The 18,186-nt window shown below is 30.0% G+C and overlaps 5 protein-coding genes and 2 long non-coding RNA genes across 12 annotated transcripts; 3 read left to right on the top strand and 4 right to left on the bottom strand.

The window, feature by feature from the left end:
• Positions 1–3,336: 3,336 nt before the first annotated feature.
• LOC124490478 (sialin) lies at positions 3,337–5,168 on the bottom strand. The gene is made up of 3 exons (XM_047052997.2): positions 4,717–5,168; positions 4,148–4,657; positions 3,337–4,087 (listed from the first exon to the last, which is right to left on the bottom strand). Exons 1-3 carry the CDS (start codon positions 4,891–4,893, stop codon positions 3,425–3,427), a joined length of 1,350 nt encoding a protein of 449 aa, XP_046908953.1. The 5' UTR covers positions 4,894–5,168; the 3' UTR covers positions 3,337–3,424.
• Positions 5,169–5,329: 161 nt separating this feature from the next.
• Positions 5,330–7,125, bottom strand: LOC124490476 (putative transporter slc-17.2). The gene is made up of 3 exons (XM_047052995.2): positions 6,768–7,125; positions 6,198–6,707; positions 5,330–6,119 (listed from the first exon to the last, which is right to left on the bottom strand). Exons 1-3 carry the CDS (start codon positions 6,966–6,968, stop codon positions 5,469–5,471), a joined length of 1,362 nt encoding a protein of 453 aa, XP_046908951.1. The 5' UTR covers positions 6,969–7,125; the 3' UTR covers positions 5,330–5,468.
• LOC142597492 (uncharacterized) lies at positions 5,461–7,604 on the top strand. The gene is made up of 4 exons (XR_012832210.1): positions 5,461–5,724; positions 5,801–6,102; positions 6,171–7,038; positions 7,166–7,604. It is a non-coding gene; the product is annotated as an uncharacterized LOC142597492 (long non-coding RNA).
• On the bottom strand, positions 7,481–10,916 carry LOC124490265 (sialin). 6 transcript variants are annotated; one of them, XM_075730642.1, is made up of 6 exons: positions 10,835–10,916; positions 10,618–10,762; positions 10,196–10,517; positions 9,169–9,937; positions 8,587–9,093; positions 7,481–8,524 (listed from the first exon to the last, which is right to left on the bottom strand). In XM_075730642.1, the coding sequence occupies exons 4-6, from the start codon at positions 9,370–9,372 to the stop codon at positions 7,733–7,735; spliced, it is 1,503 nt and encodes a 500-aa protein (XP_075586757.1). In that variant the 5' UTR covers positions 9,373–9,937; positions 10,196–10,517; positions 10,618–10,762; positions 10,835–10,916; the 3' UTR covers positions 7,481–7,732. The 6 variants fall into 6 exon arrangements, with proteins under 6 accessions (XP_075586757.1, XP_075586760.1, XP_075586759.1 ...); XM_075730645.1 differs by having other exon boundaries at positions 9,169–9,496; positions 9,794–9,937; positions 10,618–10,875; XM_075730644.1 differs by having other exon boundaries at positions 9,169–9,496; positions 9,656–10,517; positions 10,618–10,856.
• Positions 10,917–11,082: 166 nt separating this feature from the next.
• LOC142597491 (uncharacterized) lies at positions 11,083–11,824 on the top strand. The gene is made up of 3 exons (XR_012832209.1): positions 11,083–11,197; positions 11,321–11,544; positions 11,608–11,824. It is a non-coding gene; the product is annotated as an uncharacterized LOC142597491 (long non-coding RNA).
• Positions 11,289–14,850, bottom strand: LOC124490477 (sialin). The gene is made up of 4 exons (XM_047052996.2): positions 14,762–14,850; positions 12,563–12,718; positions 11,997–12,503; positions 11,289–11,939 (listed from the first exon to the last, which is right to left on the bottom strand). Exons 1-4 carry the CDS (start codon positions 14,804–14,806, stop codon positions 11,289–11,291), a joined length of 1,359 nt encoding a protein of 452 aa, XP_046908952.1. The 5' UTR covers positions 14,807–14,850.
• Positions 14,851–16,062: 1,212 nt separating this feature from the next.
• LOC124490473 (bifunctional peptidase and arginyl-hydroxylase JMJD5) lies at positions 16,063–18,115 on the top strand. The gene is made up of 2 exons (XM_047052991.2): positions 16,063–16,300; positions 16,366–18,115. The coding sequence occupies exons 1-2, from the start codon at positions 16,280–16,282 to the stop codon at positions 17,929–17,931; spliced, it is 1,587 nt and encodes a 528-aa protein (XP_046908947.1). The 5' UTR covers positions 16,063–16,279; the 3' UTR covers positions 17,932–18,115.
• Positions 18,116–18,186: the final 71 nt, after the last annotated feature.

Below are 18,186 nucleotides of genomic sequence, written 5' to 3'. Positions count from 1 at the left end.
TATTATTTGTCATCATTGTCCAAATCAATTGAATGAATAATCAATTTTTTTTGTTGGCCATTGATTTATTTATTCATCATTAATTGAACAATGGAATGGTTCTAGTCAAAAAAATGTAAAAAAAAATGAATTCTGGATAGAATTTCAACAATTTTGACGAATAATCTCAAACAACAAAAAATCATTTTTTTTTTTGATTGTTTGAATATCGAATCATAACAACAACAACGCATTTTTGAATCTCTTGAGAGATCCTGGAATCATCAACTGACCAGCTACTGAGAAGTGGTATAGTAGCTGTCATCTTTTTTTTTGATTTCCATCATCTTTGGGCTATTCTTCAATGTATTGTATTTTTTGTTTGTTGTAAAAATTATATACAAACAATTTCACAATTATAAGTACATTGTCCAATTCATTTGACATATATTCATGTCCTTATAATTTTATGATTTTTATTGTGTCTTTTTTTCGGATATTTTTTTCAATTTCTCTCATTTCATCATCATTGTATTTGTTTTACAATTATAATTTGATGAAAACAAAGTACCAACTAGTATAAAAAAAAAAATTTCAATTCAAACAAGAATTTCAAAGTTGAAATTTTCACCATGATTTCTGGTTACCATCAACAACATCATTTCATCAGCCATCAGAATTCATTCACCAATGTAAGTCCCAATTGTATTTATATATGTTTGTGATCGAAAAAGAGAGCACCAAAAAAAAAAAAAAAAAAAAAAAAAAATACAAAATAAGGGTATATACTTCCGTCAACTAAACACTTGTTTTATTTTTTTTTTGTGATGCTATATCTACACTACTATACACAGAGTTAGCTAGGCCTTGTACACACACACACACACACATACATGTCCATAATATATTTGGGTCTATCGTCGTTCCATCCATGCTATATGTCTTTGTGTGTGTGTGTGTATGTCTTTCTCATTCTCACTCATTCACTCATTACCCAATCCTGTATGTATAGAATTGTTTCGTTTTTGTCACAATTTCTCTCTCTATCTCTAAAAAACCAGTACCAAAATTACTAGCAAAAAAAAACTGTGTGAGAAAAAAGAATTTTTTTTTTGGATATAAAAATCATCAAATCTTAAAAATAAATTCACACACATCCGCCACCACCAACGCGGCGTTTGGTTAGCAGTTGAATGGTTGATACTAGAAAAATGGGGGGTGGTGGATGGATGGTTGACCATTGTTTGGTTGGTCAAACTAATTCAAATTTTTTTTCGTTTGTTCATCCAGGATTAATCTGGTACGGTTGGAAGTAGTTTTGATCGTCAAGTCCATTAATTATGTGTATGTACCATTTCCATCATCATCATCATCATGGATCGAATCCACCACCATCATCACCAACCCTTTATACCAAACTGATAATGGGTTTGAACCTATTTCTAAAAACGAGAAAAAAACAGTCTCTCCCATAAAGAGAGAGATATATAAAAAAAATCTGAACACAAACGAAAAAAAAGAACCTACCCAACATTATTATTACCGATACAAGGTGATCGATAAAATTGTAAAGAATTTTTTGACAAATGACAAAACACCCTGTATTCAACAACAGCAGTGTATGTTGATTATTATGATCATAATAATTTGTATATTTGTGTGTGTGGTTGAGATTTTACAGGCGTAACTTGTATAAATGTGCACACTACAATCGGTAATTGTTGATGATGGTAATGATCATCATCATCATCAAAAACGACAAGCCCAAAAGCTTTAATTTATTCATAGAAAAAAATAATTCTTTCTTTTGTTTTTTTTCATCACCATCATCATCATTATAATTCGGATATTTATTTCACGGATACATTTTTGTTGTTCAGAATGTGACAAGAATAATAGAAAAAAGATTTCGGTATGAATAGTTTGTTTTTTTTTGTCGACATTCAAACGAAGATATCCGGTAAACACAAATATATATTGAAAATAAAACATTCGAACGAGATAGACATATCATTCATTCATTCTATTGAAGCATGCGTGATGAACAAAAAAAAAATTTTTTTTTTTCGAATGAATAAATAAATGTTCCAAATGAAATCACCAAACGCGTCGTTTTTTTGAGTGTTGAACCGTTTTTTTCCGTTTCATTCGTTACCGAATACAATTTTTTTCATTGAATTTTTTTTTCTGATGACCGTTGAATATTTTTGAATTGTTTGGCAAATGTTTTATCTCATTTGGACAACGCGGGATATACACAAATCTATAATCGGGTAAATGATTTATATCTGCATTTGAATGAATGAACCAGAAAAAAAACTAGATGGCGCAATCTTTGTTCGGGATTTATATTTTCTTATTTCTTGCCCCTCTCTCGCCAACTTTTCCATTCGAATTTTTTTGATTTTTCAAATTTCAAGGTTTATCAAACCAAAAAAAAAAAAAAAAAAAGACATTTCAGCTTAACTGTTTTCTTGCGTTTTTTTTTTTTTTTTTTTTTGATCTAAATTCATTCGAACGGATCAATCCACCAACAGGTACAACAATAACAACAACAAAAACAAGCAAAAAAAAAGAGAATTAACACCACTATTGTTGTGATGAAAAAAAATGTCAACAAATTTCCATCACATGGTTGAACCAAATTCAATCGACCATAACCATGATTGGAAAAAAATCGGTTGATAAGAATAATGTAATCATCATCATCATCATCATCATCATCATCATCATTGAAAACCATTATTCAAACCGTTATTCTTTCAACTCGATTCAAAATTTCACCATATTCATTTATTGTACATTTGTTTTAATCATTGTATCCTATACAAAAAAACCAGGTAAATTATCTGCATTGCATTCATTGAAATTGAATTTTTTTTTACTTGTTACATGCATATTAATTATTGTGATGTATTACATAGATGATACACACACTCACAGACAAATAGATGTATTGCAAACGAAAAAGAAAATCATAATTAATCTTTTATTAATCTTAAATTAATCATAATTTACCTGTGTGTGTATACAAAATATAAATAACATAATGAAATTAAACATATGGAAAAAAATGACATATTTGAAAAAAAAAATTTAAATGTTACCTGTGTGTATCTATTACAATGAACAATAACAACTGAAAACAACAACAATCCTGTTTTTGAAAATCTGTTTTTCTATATAATTCCTTGTCCTTTGCCCGATTTCTCCCGTTCGATCATACATACGGATGACCTCGACAAATCATCATCATCATCATCGAAATGTTAAAGAGAAACCAGTTTTTTTGATTTTCTTTTCATCATCATATTGATTATCTAAAGAAGGAGAGTGATATACTATAGAGAGAAAGGATTACCCGTTTTTTTCTTTTTTATTTAATGATTTTCGATTTTTTTTTTGCTTAAATTTAAATTTTTATCATTCAATTTTTTTTCTTTTTTTAGATAACATCCCAATATTGTTGTTCATCCGTACCGAATATAAGGAATATTATCAATGCAATAATGTAATATATAGCCGATATACAGAATGCAATATGCCATCGTTGTAATAATGTTGGTGCCATGTTTGAATCCAATACAATACCGACAATATATGGAGCAAGTATACCATTGATAAAACCAAGCATAAGTGTTACACCGCTTACAGTGCCGACAAAATTTGGTGCAAAATCCGATACCATTGTCCATTCACCACCGGTAATAAAACCATAACCAAACATTGCTATGATCAATAATACAATGACAATATTTCGATCATTCTCATCTTTAAATATGGTAATTAATAGCAAACATATTGCTGGTGTAATCATGGCTATTGTTTGTGATAATTTTCTTATGACCAATGATCTATTGAACCATCGTTTTTCAATCATATAATTGCAAATATATGGTGCAAGAAAACAAGTAATACCATAGGCTAATGAAGCAGCTGCATTTATAAATCCATTATAGATGATTTCAATATGATAAACGGAATTTAAAAATGTTGGTAATTTACTAAGAAACATAAAAAATCCATATGAACCAGCCGATTTTGTTGCAACGGATGTCCAAACGGCCGGTGATGTTGCTATCTGTAGCCATGGTGTTTGAATTTTTTTCTACGAAAGAAAAATTCATTTATTTAGAAAATGATCAAAAATCAAAAACCTAAAACTAACATTTAATTTTGGTTTTTCTCCATCTTTTCTTTTTTCAAATTGTTCATTATCATCCAATAATTTTGATTGTTCATTTGGTCGATCAGCGCCAAAATAAAGCCAAAGAAATAACCATGGTACATGCATTGCAGCACTAACATAGAATACTAAAGGCCAACCGATTGTTGTTTCACAAAGATAACCGCCAATCAAATATATTATGCTACTACCAAGTGATACACCAATCTGTATACCGGAATTTGCTTTTGATCGTTGTTCCGGTGGAAACCATTGTACATAAAGATGAAATAATGCCGGATATGTAAATGCCTGTGTAAAACCGACAATAATCTGTATGGTAATCAATGTTCCAACATTAATTGCCGCTGCCCATGGTGTCATCACTGTCATTATGCATGGAATGAATACCCCAACAAACGCAAACCATTTGCCACCATATTTTTCCGTAAAACTACCAACAATAGTGGGAATGATCCAATAAAGATAGAATGAAGAACCTAATATAACACCCTGTGTAAGATGATTATCAAGAAATTTTCAAATTTTTGACATCACTATCAACAACAAACCTGTAATGTTTCATTCCAATCAAAATGTGGTGGTCTATTACCGGATTCAGTTAGATTATCAAATGATAATTTACTGGTCATACGAACCATAGCCACACTGAAACCGGCACGTTGAGCAAACATTAATGCACAAGAATATATTCCCAATAATGATATAATCCATTTTCGAGCAATCATTTTTCCGATTTATTTATTATTATTATTATCGCTGTTTGTGTTGAATCATACATTCACAAATCATAAATGATGCGAACGAACAATGTCTATTCGTATATAAAAAGGGTTTTTCATTTTGGCAATTCCGTTTTCTGTAATTCATAACAAATATTTTAATGGTGATAAACGATTGTAAGTCAAAGTGTTTCTAACCATAATAAGTGATAATCATCATTTAATATAATTTAATTATGATCCATAATAATTCTACTTGCCATCATCATCATAAAGATCTTATTAAATTATTTCATTGGAATTGTATTGATCAAAGTTTTCTTACATATTCAAATTAAAACTACTAAAAACACAACAAACAAATCCTTGATAATAAAATTGATGACCAAAAAAAAAAAAAAAAAAAAAAAAAAAAAAAAAAAAAAAAAATACGCATCAAGCATATGTTTAATTTTTTTATTACATAATTATAGTTGGACATTGAAAGGTAATTATGATTTTTGTTGACGAAATCAAAAATTTTCCTTCAATTTTTCATTTATTTATTATTATTATTTCCATAAAACAGAAAAAAAATTTTATTAGATTTCATCCCAATATTGTTGTTCAACAGTGGCTAGAAACCAGAATGCCAAATAACCGATGAAATATAATGCTGCACTAATCCAGAATGCAACATTCCATTTAAAACGTTCATCACCAATATTTGAATCCAATATCATGCCGACAATATATGGTGCTAAAAATCCGGCTATAAAACCAAGGATGTGTGTAAAACCGCTAACAACACCGACAAAATTTGGTGCATATTCCGAAATCATTGTCCATTCACCACCGGTAAAAAAACCATAGCTTAACATTGCCATTATTAATAATATAATCATTATTGTTTTATCATTGATAAATGTAATAGCCAATAAACATATACAAGGTATTAACATGGCAATCGCTTGAAATAATTTTCTTGTCGTCAATACCGATATATTCAAACGATCGATCATCCAATTCGATATGTATGGTGCAATGAAACAAAATAGGCCATAACTACCGAAAGCAGCTCCACAGATAAAACCATTATCAACGATACTAACATTATATTCACTGTCCAAATATGCGGGTATTTTACTCAAAAACATATAGAAACCATATGAACATGCAAATTTACTTAATAGTGATGACCATACAGCTCCGGATTTGAGTATCGCTAACCATGGTGTGCGTATTTTTTTATCCTATTTTTTTATGTATTATGTATTTTTTTTTGTTTGTCAAATTATTTCTAGACATTGAATTCATTAGAATTCACTAACCTTTTGATTTTCGATTCCATTTATCATCGATGACGATGATGATTTCATATTTATATCAATATTCGTATGATTATCCGGATGATCTGAACCAAAATATAGCCATAAAAATATCCATGGTAAATGAAATGCTGCTTCAACATAAAAAATCAATGGCCAACCGACTGATGTTTCGCATAGAAAACCGCCAATCAGATAGATTAATGTGCCACCAATTGATTGACCAACTTGTATTCCTGAATTAGCTTTTGAAAGTTCTTCTGGTGGAAACCAACGTACATATAGATGAAATAATGATGGATAAGTGAAACCTTGTGTAGCACCAACCAAAATCATGACAACAATTAAAAGATAAACATTTACGGTAGCAATCCATGGTGTAATTGCCGTCAAAATACAAGGACCAATAACACCAATCAATGCAAACCATTTGGCACCATAACGTTCGATTAAACTACCAACAATTGTTGGTACAATCCAATATAGATAGAATATACCACCCAATATTATACCCTATGTGATACAAAAAATTACGATAATAATACATCAAAAAAGAAACATCCAAAACCATACCTGTAAAGTTTCATTCCAATCAAATGTTGGTACATTTGATGAAATACTGCTGCTGCTGCTGTTACTTGAATTATCATTTTCATTCTTCACCATTGTCATACGAACCATTGCTACACCGATACCTGCACGAATTGCATACATTAGACCACAGGAATACATTCCTAACATTGAAATTATCCATTTTCTTTGTATTGTCAACATAATACTATATTCTTTAAAAAAAACAAACAAACAAAAAATTTGCCGACACGCATTTAGAGAAAAAAAATGGGTAAGTGATTTTATTACAAGAACGACAACGACGAGTTTTCAAACAATTTCTATCCAAATTTTTATCATTCATTCATTTCACTACATTGACATTATTAATTTGATTATTAATCGTTATAAAACAACAGCAAACGGACAAAAATTCTTTGATTTCTTTTCCATCATCATCACCAATGTAATTAGAATCATCATCATTTTTTTACAAGTATCGTCATTGGAAACTGACAATGACAACTAAAAATTATCTACTATATATCTCTCATTTAGGTTCCAATTAATGATCAACAACAACAACAACAATTTATGACCCAAGACGAGAAGACAGACAAATATAAATGGAATAACTAAATAATGACCATAATCATAATCATCATCACCATTCATTAACAATTATAAATGTAGAAAAAAAATCAAAGTTCAATTAATTAATTAGTCATATGAAACCCGTTGTAAAGTTATTTTTATTTTTTCTTTCTTCAATTTTTCACATCACAATGATTTTATGGCATTTTCTGTATGTGTGTGTTTCAGGTGATGATATTTAAAAATTGTACTTGCTAAAATGAACTTTGTTTTTTTTTTCATTTTTTTTCGATCAATTAATATCGGAATAATTACAATGGAATTTTTAGAAAAAAAAATTACGAGACAATTGTAGTAGTAGTTGTAAATTTACAATTTTACATTTTTTTTCTTTAAGATGTTGTCGATGTTGATGTTTTATCTTCAAGATCATCACTGTTATTATTATGAATACTGAATTTATTTTGTTTATCATTATGATGACGTATTCTGGATTTTTCTTCATCATAATCATCCATAACGGCTACTATTGCATCACGATCCCATGATTGTTGTTGATCAGTAGCGAATATTAAAAATGTAAGTCCACCGATTACATAAATAATGACCGATATGTAAAATACTTTATTCCATTGTTGTCTATCACCGCCAGAATTTTTATCATCCAACAGTACGCCAACAATATATGGTGCAACAACACCCATAGCAAATGCTAAAATATTTGCCATACCAAATACGGTACCGGCAAAATTTGGTGCATATTCCGATATTATTGTCCATTCACCGGCACTAAAAAATCCATATAACATCATTGCCATTATAAGCATTGCAATCACTGGATTCGGTTGTGTACCAAATGCCGGTATCAATCCCAGACAAAGTGCCGGTCCAAATAATGCAATTGATTGAAATATTTTTCTTACAATCAATCGTCGTATTTTAAGACGGTTAATCAATAAATTTGCTATAGTTGGTGCTAATAAACTGGCCAAACCATTGGCCAGATTTGTGCCAGCATAAACCCAACCATTTTTAAATAATTCAATACTAAATACATTTTCAAGATATGCTGGCATTTTGGTGATCATCAGGAAATAACCAAAACCGGAACACATTTTCGTTATTAATGAACAGATAACCGGTACAGAAAATATCATTTTTAACCATGGTGCTTTGATTTTTTTCTATTATTAAAAAAAACAGAAGAAAGATGAAAATGAAAGTTTAAAAAATGAACAAAAATTACCGAAATAACTTTTTCTTGAACATTTTGTTGAATATAAACACGTTCTTCATTCGATAGAAAACGATTGGTATTCGGTTCATTTGTCGAAAATATAAACCATAAAATTAAAAATGGTAAATGAAACAATGCAATGACATAGAAAACAGCTTGCCATGACCAATATTGTGCAATATAACCAGCTAATGCCGACATAATCGTTGAACCAATTGAACCACCAAATATTAGACCAGAATTAGCCGTTGATAATTCTTGTATGGGAAACCATTTAACATACAATGAAAACATTGCTGCATATGTAACACCATGAAAACCACCGACTAGAATACGATTAATGATTAATGCCCATGCACCACCTAATTCGGTCATCACAGGTGTAAGCATAGCTAGTATACAGGGGCCGAGTGCACCAAAGAATGCAATCCATTTACCGCCAATAGCATCGGTAGCTCTACCAGCTAATGTTGGTACAAAAATATATAGATAAAATTGTGCACCAAGTATTACACCCTGTATTTTCAAAAATGAAAAAAAATTCAATCAAAATCAAATTGTCAAAATCGAACAATTAATAATAATAATTACCTGTAATGTTTCACTCCATTCAAATTCGGGTTTTAAATTTTGTTCGGTTGAATTGGCAAACGATAATGATGATATAATATGATTTTCAGGTTTTTTGGTCATTGCAACAACAGCCACACTAATACCGGAACGATGCATATAAACTAATGAACATGCATATGAGCCAAGTATTGCGATGGCAAATCGTAAACGAATGGCCGTCATTTTTGTTTATTCGTTCACACACACACAAACACACAATTCGATGTTCGAATTCAAATCAATCAGGTAGAGTTATGTCGTTTTTTCTTTGTTTTCTCTGTGATGATGATGATGATGATCGCGATGGCTATGATGACAATATCACAATCAAATTCAAACATATAAATTATATGATCATGATCTTATAAATATCATCCAGAAAAAAAAGAAAAGAAAATTCATCGTCGTATAAAAAAAAAAAATTTTTTTTGTCAAAAGATCAAAGAAAAAAAACCGAACCACAAACCGTTCTGAGATCATAATTTAAAAAAAAATGATGATCCATTTATGGATATTCACATTTGATCGTGTTTGTATCAATGTATTTTATAACAAATTTCTGGATCGGATGATTTTTTTTTCTTTCTCTCTCTCTCTATCTTACTTTCGTTCTTTCATTGATAATGACATCAATTATTGTATGTATTAAATGATGAGAAGGATGTATCTTTTTTTTTCTTCTCTGTATATTATTAATTGATGATGTTTGTTGTCGAATGATGATGATGATGTAGCTCAATTAATTTTCCTGTTTAATGTAATATGATGATGATTAATAAAATGATTTAATGATTATTATTTTTTTATGTCGAAAAAAGGAGAAAAAAAAGAGCTCTGTAATTATGATTATGATTTGTTGTATGGTATTGATGACGAATGACTATGAGAAAATGTTTTTTTCGAATGTTGATCTTGTTGTTGTTGTTGTTGTTTTGGTTTTGTTTTTTAGTGTGTGACGAATAAAAAACAAAACAAAACAAAACAAAAACGCATATTATAAACTCACCGAAATGAAAAAAAAAACTGAATCAGTTATAGAATTCGTGATATTTTTTTTTCTCTCTGGCTTTTACAAATATTCGAATTGCTTGTCGATCGATTTCAATGAAAATCGACAGATCGAATTATATTTTGGAGATGGCAAAAAAAATTCATCATACGTATAAATTAAGGAAAATAAATCCTCGTTGATTAATATCCGGGATTTTTCTTGTTCATTTTCTCTTTTTTTCAGAGCGATCATCTTTACAAAGAGAGAAAATCAAATATCTTTCTCAATTGGAAATAATTCGAATGAACGACATTAATTTTGTACCCAGTTTTTTGTTCTTTTAATCAAAAAAAAAAAAAAAAAAAAAAAAAAAAAAAAAACAAAATCCATAAAGGTCATTAGATTCATGGATTAAAAAGAACAAAAATACTATATACCTTTTTTTAGAAAACGAATCGTTGAATTAGAAAACAAAAAGAATCTGTTATTCATCATCTTTATCATATCCGAACATGAACAACATCGGATGATGTCAAAATGAAAGAAAAAATTCTAAAAATAACAACATTATCAACAACAATTCTAAATGGTAAAAGTGAAGATTTCATCATTAACATTATCATTTTGTTGTTGTTATTGTTATTTTGGACATACAGAATTTTTTTTTAAAGCAATGGATTCTTGCATTCTATTATGAAACAAACAAAAAAAACAATTCTATTCAAATTTATACAATGATGATTTATGGATACTTTTCCAATATGAATTGTGTCTTTTTGAACTTTGTCTATTCATCTGCGCTACACACTCAAAATAATGGTCCCCCCTTTTTTTTGTCGGAAAAAATTAAGCTCCTCCCAAAATGTTTTCTTTGTTACTTCTTTTGGCGCATGTTCGAATTCACATGAATACAGCTGATTCGAATCGTGTTCGGAAACTTTTTTATTTTTGAATTTATTTATTTGAATTATAAGAATGTGTTTAGGTTTTTTTATTACATAATTATAGTTAGACATTGTAAGATAATTGTTTTTTCTGTGAAAAAAAATTTTATTACAATTTTTTATCTATTTATTTATCATCATTTGCATAAAACGAAAAAAATTTATTATATTTTATCCCAATTTTGCTGTTCAACAGTGCATAGAAACCAGAATGCCAAATAACCGATAAAATATAATGCTGCGCTGATCCAAAATGCAACATTCCATTTGAAACGTTCATCACCAATATTTGAATCCAATATCACGCCGACAATATATGGTGCTAAAAATCCCGACATAAAACCAAGGATGTGTATAAAACCGCTAACAACACCGACAAAATTTGGTGCATATTCCGAAATCATTGTCCATTCACCACCGGTAAAAAAACCATAGCTTAACATTGCCATTATTAATAATATAATCATTATTGTTTTATCATAGACAAATGTAATGGCCAATAGACATATACATGGTATTAACATGGCAACGGCTTGGAATAATTTTCTTGTCGTCAATACCGATATATTCAAACGATCGATCATCCAATTCGATATGTATGGTGCAATGAAACACGATAGGCCATAACTAGCAAAAGCAGCTGCACAGATAAAACCATTATCAACGATATTAATATTATATAAACGGTCCAAATATGCAGGTATTTTACTCATTAACATATAGAAACCATATGAACAGGCAAATTTGCTTAATTGTGATGACCATACAGCACCGGATTTAAGTATCGCTAACCACGGTGTGCGTATTTTTTTATTCTATTTTTTTGTTTGTCAAATTATTTTTGGAAATTGAATTCATTAGAATTCACGAACCTTTTGATTTTCATTCATCATCGATGATGATGATGATGATTTCATATTAATATCATTATCCATATGTTTATCCGGATGATCGGAACCAAAATAAAGCCAAAGAAATAACCATGGGATATGCGTTGCAGCACTAACATAGAATACTAATGGCCAACCAATTGTTGTTTCACAAAGATAACCACCAATTGAATATATTATGATACCACCAAGTGATGCACCAACTTGTATACCTGAATTAGCTTTTGAAAGTTCTTCTGGTGGAAACCATCGTACATATAGGTGAAATAATGCCGGATATGTAAATGCCTGTGTAACACCAACCAAAATCATGACAACAATTAAAAGATAAACATTTACGGTAGCAATCCATGGTGTAATTGCCGTCAAAATACAAGGCCCAATAACACCGATAAATGCAAACCATTTGGCACCATAACGTTCGATTAAACTGCCAACAATTGTTGGTACAATCCAATATAGATAGAATATACCACCCAATATAATACCCTATGTGATACAACAAATTACGATAATAATATATCAAAAAAAAACATCCAAAACCATACCTGTAAAGTTTCATTCCAATCAAATGTTGGTGCATTTGATGAAATACTGCTGCTGCTGCTGTTACTTAAATTATCATTTTCATTCTTCACCATTGTCATGCGAACCATTGCCACACTAATACCTGCACGAACTACATACATTAGACCACAGGAATAGACTATCGCGCTACTGATGGCCTAACAAACAGCTCGCAGTCCCAAAAGCCTCGCAGTTCCAAGAGCCTCGTAGTACTAAGAGCCTCGCAGTTCCAAGAGCCTCGTAGTACTAAGAGCCTCGCGGTTCCAAAAGCCTCGCGGTTCCGAATTTTGGATGATTTAATAAAATGAAAATGTTTTTTGTTTTGATACATTTGAATATTATGGTAATCCTGAATCAAAAACATGTACTTCATCTAGTCAAATATCTATTAATAGTTGTGCGAATTGTTTGTAGTGGAACCAATATAGGAAAAATAAATAAACAAACAATGTCGATGGCTAAATATCTAACCTAGTAAGTGATAAATCATCAAAGGAAAATGAATAATGAATGCATTGCCTGACTTCTTTAAGATGGATTTATCAATAATTCCAAATTAAACCGATTTTCAATGGATCATGGATCATTTATCCCAAAAATTTGGTGACGAATAGGGTATGCACAATCCCGTTTGTTCACCAGTCGCCTCATAATTTAAATTCTTGTCTAAAATTCTAAAATCACAAATCAAAAAATTGACTGATTGATTGATTATTTAAATTGGAGAAACAATTAAATGAAAAAAATGTTGTGTCGACAAATTTCCAACAATCAACATCATAAGCGATTCCAGAAAAAAGAAGTACAGTTGATTCTGTTGAATCAATATTCAAACAATTGGAATATATAAAACAACTTTCAGAAGAAATACTGGAAATCTTAGAAAAAGATTATTCGTTGGCGAAGCAAAAATATCCAAAGGATGATGATCCTTTTAAAGCTGAAAGCCAAAGAAAGATAAATGAAATGACCAGTTCAAAATCGAGAAAATAACAAGTCCAAACTAACACGACCAGTTCAGAATCGAGAAAATAACAAGTCCAAACTAACACGACCAGTTCAGAATCAAGAAAATAACAAGTCCAAACTAACACGACCAGTTCAGAATCGAGAAAATAACAAGTCCAAACAACACGACCAGTTCAGAAAGAAAATTCTTTGATTGACAAATTTCCAACTAACACGACCTGTTGAGAATCGAGAAAATGACAAATGTCCAAACTAACACGACCAGTTCAGAATCGAGAAAATAACATGTCCAACCTAACACGACCTGTTCAGAATTGGGAAAGTAATCAATAAAGCATTGTCAACCAATTCTGAACTGGTCGTGTTAGGTTGGATTTGCCATTTTCTCGATTCTGAACTGGTCGTGTTAGGTTGGACTTGTCATTTTCTCGATTCTAGTAAATCTTTGAAAGAACAACTCTTTTGCTATGCACTGGTGAAATATGTGTGTATGTATTTTTGATTTAAATGAAATAAAAAGATTAAATGTACGTATACGTATTTAACCCATTCACGACCAAGCGTCACACATGTGTGAGGCTCAAATTTTCCACCATCTCAAATACATTTATCGAGAGCCACAAATAATCTTTTAAAGAGCCGCAGGTTGGCCGTTGGTTGCGGTTGGTTGGTTGGTTATAGTGATTTAGAATCAAAAATGACACAAAAATCTTAATGCACTTCAGAATAGAGATTGAAAAATTCTTAAAACAATTTCCTTTGTTGAACGATCATGGCAATAGTTTTACTTGGATTGAATGATTGGTAATGTTATTAATTTCATGAATCTGAAATTTTCAACGCATTTTATAATCAATTTATAGAAAGTCCAAATAAAATCTAAAATAACCAAAATAGAGTCGAGGTGACATTACTGATTCGAATGACGTTGATGATTTGATGATCATTAGAAAAAATTTAAATTGATTGATACAAGCTTTTGGAAATTTTTTCGGTCATAAATTGCTGCACAGACTTTATGAACGATCGCAGTTTTTTGCCAGTTGTTTTTTAGCGCGCTTCAAATTAACAATCAAGATTTTTAACGCTTCAAATTTTTTTTAAGCAATCATTTTTTGAAAATTCCTTAATTTTTTTAAGGCCTCGCGTTTTTCAAGTTGACTTTGCACAAGGCCTCGCGATTTTCCGGGCCGGCCCTGACCACAGGAATATATTCCTAACATTGAAATTATCCATTTTCGCTGTATTGTTAACATAATTCTTTATTCTCAAAAACAGAACAAACAAAAAAAAATTGCCAACACCCAGTCTAAGTAAGTTGTTTTATTACAATAACGATGAGTTTTCAAACAATTTCCATCCAGATTTTCATCATTCATTCATTTCACTACATTGACATTATCAATTTGATTAATCGTTATAAAACAACAACAAACGGGAAAAAAATTCTTTGATTTTTTTTTCTTTCTCATTGAAAACTGATAATGATGACTATAAATTTTCTGTTACATATCTCTCTTTTTGGTTCCAATCAATGATCAACACATCGACAACGATAACAATTTATGACCCCATATACGAGAAGAGAAAGAAAGATAAATGGAATGACTAAATCATCATCATTCATCAATTATATCAAATAAGAAAAAAAATCAAATTCAATTGATTAAGGAATCATACGATTCACGTTGTAAATTTTTTTTTACAATTTTTAACATCACAATGATTTTATGGCATTTTCTACATGTGTGTGTGTGTAATTTTTGCAATATACCTGCTAAAATTTACTTTGTTATTTTATTTATTTTTTTCATTTTTTTTTTTTTTTTTTTTTGATTAATTTATACATTTTGTTGGCAGAATTCAATATATTTCAACAATATTCAATTTCTTCTTCAAACAATGTTTTCGAAATTTCATTTAATCGTATTGTTTCATTAGATGAAGATTCTACGGTCTCTTTTTAACTCATCATTTGATGATGAAAACATATCTTTGATTTTTTTAAGAGAAAATTTTCTCTTTAAATGAAAATTTAATTTAAAATAAATATTATGAATGTGGATTAATCTTCAGATTCTTGTTCAATTTTGCTATTATCAATCTTTAGCCATTCTCCTTTCTTCATCTTTAATTGTTAAAATTCTGTTTACTTTATTTTAAAATTGAATGTTAATACAGTACAATATTTTTATATGCATTCAAAATTGGTATATTCAGAAAAATTCTAATATTCGTATTAAAATATAGTTCTATTAATGTTTTCATTTTAACATTAATCAAATAGATGAATTTTTGATGTTTTAAAAAATCTTGAAAAACTTTTTAAGCATTTCCATTATCTTCTATCATTTTTTTTCATCATACTTTTAGCTTTGCAATGAAATACTTGTTGTTGACAAAATTTGGAGCGAAATTTGAGCATTTGAAATTATAACCGTTCAAATAATATGTTATTGTGCATGAAAAAAAAATAGTCAGCTGTCGTTTATTTAAGCTCCTCCCATTTTGATTTTCTTTGACTTTCGAAACTCATTTTGAGTGTATAAAGTCTGCCCCCCAAAAAAAGGGGTCATTATAACATAAAGGTTGGTAATTTGAACAATTTTTTTTAAATCAAGCGCCGATATAACCGATGATCATTGAATCGACATTTTGTTGGTTTGAGCATCGTTTGTGTGTCTGTGTGTGTGTGTGTGTGATCATTGAAATGATCATTTGTCGTTGCCATGATGGACACCGAACAGGAGGTTTGTTTTGTTGATGTGATTTTTTTTGGCATTAAAAAATTATCTTAATTATTCAATTCAATTAGCTATCTATTGTTGAATTTGTGGATAAAAATGTCGTCAACGGTGCCACACAATTACCCGATCGTTCTATTCAAATATTCATAATACGTTTAATTGTGACTGAATCTATACATCAATTTGAAACGATATATGGTCATAGATTTTGTCATGTTGAATCAGACAATAAAAGTCATAGTTGGCAATCAATTCTTATGGCTACAGAAATCAATACCGAATTAATGGCATCGGATTCAATATTGAAAAATGTACATAATTTTACCGAAGAATATGTGGGAAAAGTGATTTCAGATTTTATGAATATAACTGAGAAAAGATTTCTTGATTTTTTCAAACCATTTCAAGATACCAATGATATTGGTTTCGATAATTCCAGAGGATCACAATATGATTTAGCATTACGAAGCTCGATCATTGTTACGGATAAATTATGGGAAGAAATACATACCGGAATGTGGGCAAATGTTTCAGTATTTTCACGTATGATTTATGCATATCATAAATGGCTACAATCATTATTAACATTGTCAGCGATACAAATTCCATCGAAAAACATTATCGATTTACTTGTCGATGCTTTGAAACTATTGGATGATGGTCTTATTATGAGTCCAGATCTACGAAATCGATTGCTCGCCAGAATGGCTTCAATTTCACATCAAGTATTGGTCAACATACTTGATCGATTATCACCGAATTTATCGATTGAATTGAATTTAAAATGGAAACAATGGAATAATATGGTGGATGAAAAATTTACAACAAATAATTTATATTTCCCTATTGATATGCTTCGTTTTCCAATCGAAACTATTGATCATCAGCTAGAAATGCAAGAATTTCAACAAAAATTTTTACGTGAAAATCGTCCATTCATTATTAAACGTGGTTTCAGTGATTGGCCATGTTTGAATGAACGAAAATGGACATTAAAATATTTACTACAAAAGATGGCATTTCGTCGTGTGCCGGTAGAAATAGGATCCAAATACACATCTGATGATTGGTCACAGAAAATTATGTTCATTTATGAATTCATGGAAAGATGGATTTTTCAACATTCAAAACCAATTGGCTATATGGCTCAACATAATCTATTTGATCAGATTCTAGATCTATATCGTGATATTGATGTACCGATTTATTGTGCTATCAGTGAATCAACCGATGATGGTGATGGTGATGGCGATGATCATGAACTAAATTCGGCCATAAATTTTGAAATTAATGCCTGGTTTGGACCGGCCGGTACTGTTTCACCATTACATTTTGATGGTCGAAATAATTTCTTTTTGCAAGTGATTGGCACAAAATATATTCGTCTTTATTCACCAAAAACACCGGATGAACAGATCTATCCAAATGCTAAAGATTCATTACTTTGGAATACATCACAAGTGGATTTTGAAAATGTGGATGATGAATTATTTCCTGAATTCAAAAATATTGATTCAAATCTCATTTTTGATTGTTTCCTTACCGAAGGTGATATATTATTCATACCGAAAAATTGGTGGCATTTTGTTCGGTCACATAACGATAGTTTTTCCATCAATTATTGGTGGTCATGATGATTTGAAATCAATGAAGTTTTTGATTTTGATCTTAGTTTTTTTTTACCACCGATGATCTAGTTTATCTAAGTCAATCATGATTTATATTTTAATGATATGGATTTTTTTTCTAACAAAATGAATTTTATTTTATTTTTGAAATTTTTAAAAAATTTAAAAAAAAAATTCTTTTTTCTTTCAACGCATGCGTGTCAAAACCAGAATTCTTTTTTTTTTTTTTTAATTTTCCATCATAACTCTTATAATTTCTGT

This window comes from Dermatophagoides farinae, chromosome 4, assembly GCF_024713945.1.
Source record: "Dermatophagoides farinae isolate YC_2012a chromosome 4, ASM2471394v1, whole genome shotgun sequence".
Taxonomy (NCBI): Eukaryota; Metazoa; Arthropoda; class Arachnida; order Sarcoptiformes; family Pyroglyphidae; genus Dermatophagoides; species Dermatophagoides farinae.
This window is presented reverse-complemented; position numbering and strand designations above follow the sequence as displayed.